This window comes from Carex rostrata, chromosome 2 (genome assembly GCF_964058835.1).
Source record: "Carex rostrata chromosome 2, lpCarRost1.2, whole genome shotgun sequence".
Lineage (NCBI taxonomy): Eukaryota > Viridiplantae > Streptophyta > Magnoliopsida > Poales > Cyperaceae > Carex > Carex rostrata.
Window position 1 is genome coordinate 1,867,899 of NC_135919.1, and position 5,929 is coordinate 1,873,827.

Here is a 5,929-nt window from a genome sequence, read left to right on the forward strand (position 1 = left end):
ACCAACAAGAAACGGATACAATTGTTTTTCTCAAGTTTAAGCCCTAAACTGAGGTATACACACAATAATAGAGAAAAAAATCAAGAGATAACATATTAGAAAGAAATATCTCTTTCAAACTTCCAATTTCATTCAAACCCGAGCAAACCCTAAATTTGAGAAAACGAGAAATTCCCTTCTTACAAACAAGAAGAAAGTTAATCAAGGTAGTGAAATCGAAGAAACTAGCTTGCTCTTCGTTTTCTTCTTCTTCTCCACCTTCTCTTTCTCTCTCCTCCTTCATCTTCTCTCTCTTTTCTTCTTTCCGTCTCCTCTCTATGTTTTTCCCCTTTCTTTCTTTCTGTGTCTCACGCGAAAACCAACCAGCACCCCTCCTCCTTTTTTTTCTTTCTTTTTCTTTTGTTTTTTTTTGCCTATTGGGCTGGACCCAACGGCCCAACAAATACTTCGCAACCTGACCTTGAAATGTTTATCGCTTCCTATAAACTAAATCGAGAACATATACAGTTGCTCCGGCAAGTATTACTGCACGAAGCCGAGAAGAGAAATGTGATGGTTAGATGTTGCACGGTGGTCGTCACTTGTGCCTTTGTATGGGTTGGTTATGTAAAAGCGAAATCAACTGTGTATGAGACTGCATATTGCATCTTTGCAATCGATCATCGCCAATGGTTTCAACCGCCGATTCCGGAGAGCTACTTCGGAAATTGCATTGGACCGGGCATTGTACAAGCCAAAGTTAAAGATCTCATTGGCCCGAACGGGTTTTTTGAAGCATGTCAAGCCATTGGCAAGGCCTTCGACGAATCGAAGAGAATCGGGATACAAAATGCGAAAGATTGGATGAAGAATAGTTTGGAAATTGGATGTAAGAAGCCATTTGGAAGTTTGGGTTCGATCAGGTTTAAGGTTTATGATGTCGATTTCGGGTTGGGGAAGCCGTCAAAGGTTGATATTGCATCTATTTCATACTCTGGTGCTATGGCTGTGGCACCAAGTAGAGAAGAAGGTGGGGTTGAGATTGGATTGTACTTCACACAAAGGGAGACAGATATGTTTACAAATTATTTTGAGGAAAGACTTCAATATATGTCTACATGCATTAAGTAATTAATTGTATTAGCTAGTGATTTTAGTTGGAGTTCATAAACTTTGTTGTGATTTAGAATGTTTTTCTATCTTGACATTTTGTATTATTGTTTTCTGGTATTTGTGTTGGTATGAACAACTTTTGCTGCTGGATATTTTTTTTTTCTGGTTTTGCTATGAAAAAAACAGATTTTTGGGTTGATGTCTTGAAGAGCACTTGGTGGACTATTTGGCACTTGGTTTTTGAGTTATTTTATTTTGTATGTTCCAGTTTCTTGGTTTTATGGGATTTTGGAAGCTTATCGGGTTATCGAGCCTTGCTTTGATACCATGTTGTTTTTAGCGAAAAAATAGAAATGGAACAGAGGGCATAATGAATTGTATTTCCTTGTATAAATTCTGATATTATGTTTTTATAGTCGGCTTTACTTTTTATAGCTAAGAAAAATAACGGTTGCCTATTTCTAGACTAACGGGTTCCTATACATCCCATACATAACGGTAACTTCTATAAATGGAAAAAAAAAGGGTTGAGATGTTTTTTTAAAACTAAAATTAGGAACTATCTATTTTTCCTAATCTAGCCAATGATGTTTAATCCCCAATGGATCTGATGCTATTTCTCAGCAACTTATAACAGGTTTGAAGGTGAAATAGTGTAAAACAGAACAGAATGACATTTCTAAGACTGAATGGAGCTTGACTGCATTATGCCCTCTCTGTAATTGTTGGTCGAATGCGGGTTGCATCTCAGGATGCGATTTAGTCACAATCTTCCATGTTGCATCCTAAAACATCTACAATGATGTTCAAACATGATCAATTCAACAGGTATTTGATTTAATTCCACCAGAATGATCCAAATTAATACCTTAAAAATACCACTTCAAATAGTTTCCACACATAATTTCAAACGGGATTGATCCACAAAAGAATTTGGTGTAATTGGAAATGCTGAAAAAATTATGTCATTCCACACTTCTAATTTCAACAGGACTCGGGCTGCAAATGAATCGAACTGAATCGAACTTACCTCAGTTTGAGTTTGATTTTGAATAAGATTCGAACCGAATTGGTTTGATTTGTGGAGTTTGTCGGGGGCGAGAGATAGATGGGCTTAGATATGTATTAAATTAGGTCTCATTGGGCCCTTCTATACATGAAGCACATGTACTGATTTACAGGCCTATATATGGAGTTTATGTGTTGAAAGGGCTAAGAGGGTTAGGTCTGGGCCCAGTATAACCCGAGACAGGCCAGAAAACAACTGTGAAGTTGGTAAAACATGGTGCATCCTGTGAGGAGGTTGTTGTTGAACAAAACACAGTACTCATCCATCCGATTTCTAAAATGTTGCACATAATATCACCGTGTCCTGATGCGTCGAAATTTTTATTCATAACAAATAAAAAAAATATATTAAAAATAAGAAAGATCACTGTAGAATTCTAAAAATAAAAAGACAACCTCATGAGTTGGAGTTTTTGTGGTACGTCAAATAATCATGCAACTCACGTCAAAAATAAAAAAAATATAAGTGAGACTCCAAATGAGAATAAAATTCGGGAAAATAAAATTTCTAAAATATTATAAAAGTTGGACTCCAAATTAGACAAAAATACATAAAAAATTCATGTTGTTGATAGGATTTGAAGTCCCACTTTAGAATTTTATCTTTTTTATCTTTTCCAATTGCTTGTCTTATTTGGAGTCCCATATTTAGAAATTTTATTTTCCGAATTTTGTTCTCATTTGGTGTCCCACTTATATATTTTTTTTATTTTGTTTATTTTTTACATGAGCTGCATGATTATTTGGCATCTCGCACTAACTCCAAATTACGAGGTTGTCTTCTTATTTTTAAAATTCCACATGACCTTTCTTATTTTTAATATTTTATTTTATTTTATTTCTTATGAATAAAAATTTCGGCCTCTGCAAAATTAGAAAAGAAAAAAATTCAAAATCAAGGAAAACGAGGGCTGGTGGAGATTTAGGAATAGAAGGCTACTTGCTCTGATTTGCCAAAAAACTGAAAACAATTGAACATAGCACTCATGTTGAAATGACAAGTAATAGATTTTTCGAACTGGTGGGTTTATTATCCTGAATTCAAAGTACTTTCGACATAATTTAATTTAGATGAATATAAAATGACATTTTGAGTAAAGGTTGGAGGTAGAAATTTTTCATTCGGGTTTTAAATATGTGCGACCTCTCGTACGGAGACCTCTCGTACGGAGAGTATTGTCAAATTGAGAGAAAAGATATATGTGGTCTAAAATCTTTTGGACAAAACTCAATTTCTTTCCGGACCTAGTTAGAACATTATTTGCTTAGTGACAAATTGAGAGAAAATTTTACAAACTGTCCATCTTTTCAAAAATATCAAACAAAATATCCTCTTACTAAATTTTTCGATAAAATGTCCTTGTGAGTCCCAAACTTCCCTTCCCTCCCCCTTCCACGTTATTCCACATTAATTACTCTTAACTGTTTGCTAATTTAATTTATAAGTTGCAATTTGAGGCCGAACTTTTGTTGATTGTACATGGAATTAAAATTGTAATTCTTAACAAGATGAAGATTTTAAAAAAGTTAGTTTATTATTGAATATGTGGTGTACAATTCTCCCTTGTATATATGTATATGTTTTGGACTGCAGAAAATATGCATGGGACATACCGTACATGATAACGTACCTGACTTGAGAATTCTATGGTTTTGAAGGATCTTCCCATCGAACAAAAATGGATGGGAATAACAATAGCAATTAATTAGTCTAAATTGTGGAGGTCGAAAGCAAACCCTTCAATGTATGCATCATATAAATCTATACCAAGATTCAAGTTTAACATCATATAAAAAGTCTGCAGTTTTGCAAAACTAGAGATAATGTATATTAAAAGCTGTGTTCTCATTTTTTGATTAAAAAAATGTAAAATATACAAGGAGAAAATGTCAATTAATTATTAGAATGATTAACTTTATTTGTTTTTATTATTTTAAGAAAACAGTACATGATCAGTATATTTTTTTTAGTATGAATACTCGCTTAATTGTTTATATTGTGGAAGCCACATTATAATTTTTTTTACTTAATAAATTATTCTCAGACTGTCTATATTAAAATGATTCATATGTTAATTCAAAATATTTTACAGAATAAATTAGTATTATATATTACAATAATTGTTAAAAGGGTTAATATGTTAAATATAATTTACAAAATAAATTTTATACTGAATATATAAGACTTTATAAATCTGTAAATCTATAAATTGTTTGAGACATTAGATGATATTTGAAATTGTCTATCTTACGGCGGATCATTGAAGCAAGGGTAGTCCGTCAAAGAAAAAAAAAGCAAAAATTCAAATAACTAAAATCTAAAACAAGACTTAAAAATAAGGAAGCGTCTAATTGTCCACGGATTTTTGTCCACCATTTGTCCACAGCTTTGACTTACGCGAATACTGTAAAATTACTTATATATGTTGTATAATTATACAATATATCACATAAAATATATCACTTAATAACAAAAAATTCAGCAACTATTTGAAGTGGTCTCATGATAGTTAGAAAAAGATTGCAACTTGCACAAAAGGACAAAATAAATGTACTTTCAAATTGTACTTTCGAAAATTACAGTTATAGGAAGTTGATTGGCAGTTAGAGTTAGTTATTAGCGGTTATTATCAGTTAACGCACTGGGTTGAATCTTGCATACTGTAAAATTAAAATTTGTATACTGTAAAATTGTATCTTGTATACTCTAAAATTGAACCTTGTATACTGCAAAATTGAATCTTGTATACTGTAAAATTGAATTTTGTACACAGTAAAATTTTCATTTGAAACTTGTATACTGCAAAATTGAATCTTGTATACAGTAAAATATTCAATTGTATCTTGTATACTGTAAAATTGAATCTAACCAGTAAAATTTACCATTGAATCTTGTATACTGTAAAATTTAATTAGTACAACTGTAAAATTGCATATTGTATAAAGTAGAATTTTCAATTAAATCTTGTATATCGCAAAAATGATAAAATAAAATGTAAACAAAATACTGCAACAATTCAGCTTAAACAACAACCTGCAAAAGAATCCTGAATACTGTAAACTTTCTACTTCTAAGCCATAAGATAATACCATGTATGCTGTAAAACGTCTAAAATTATACATCCATTCATCATCTGTTCAACAATCACCACACACGAGAACTGTTCGAAACAAACAATAATATCCACCTCAAAATCATCCAACACAAAACCCAACCCCAATATTCACCACAAAAATACAAAACTATATCATTCAACATTCAGACTAAAAACTTTCGATGTGCATTGTTGGGATGAGTAAGAAGCCTCATCACAAGAAAACTTATCATCTGCAGCTGCCTGATCATTGGCAACCGCCTCTACATTTGCAGACACCGCTTGTTCATTTTCAGCAGCCATATCTTTGGCAGCCGCTTCAACATTTGCATCTGCCTCAACATTTGCAGCATGCGCCTCCTCTTCTTCCTCATTATTTCCATCCGCCTCCTCTTCTAGCTGAATGTTTCCAGCAGCCTCGTCATCTTCCTCATTCTGCTCCTGACTCACAACAATTTGCTGCTCTTCACCTTGCTCCTCTTCCTCATCCTGTGTAAGTCCGATCCCAAGGCTAAAAGAAGGATGCAATGCATCATTATCTTTCTTTGATCGCTTCTCTCTTATTCTGCCTTCTTTTGTAATTGCACTATCTTCAAGGACCAACTTCCTTTTACTTGCTGAATACATAAACAACTCATATCAGAAAGTCAATACTATATACTAAGTAGTTTAAT

General features: G+C 33.0%; 1 protein-coding gene across 1 annotated transcript; it reads left to right on the forward strand.

Moving 5' to 3' along the window:
* The first annotated feature begins 465 nt into the window (after positions 1-465).
* On the forward strand, positions 466-1,415 carry LOC144550674 (anthocyanin 5-aromatic acyltransferase-like). Its single transcript, XM_078298652.1, has 2 exons — positions 466-1,028; positions 1,361-1,415. The coding sequence occupies exons 1-2, from the start codon at positions 466-468 to the stop codon at positions 1,413-1,415; spliced, it is 618 nt and encodes a 205-aa protein (XP_078154778.1).
* Positions 1,416-5,929: the final 4,514 nt, after the last annotated feature.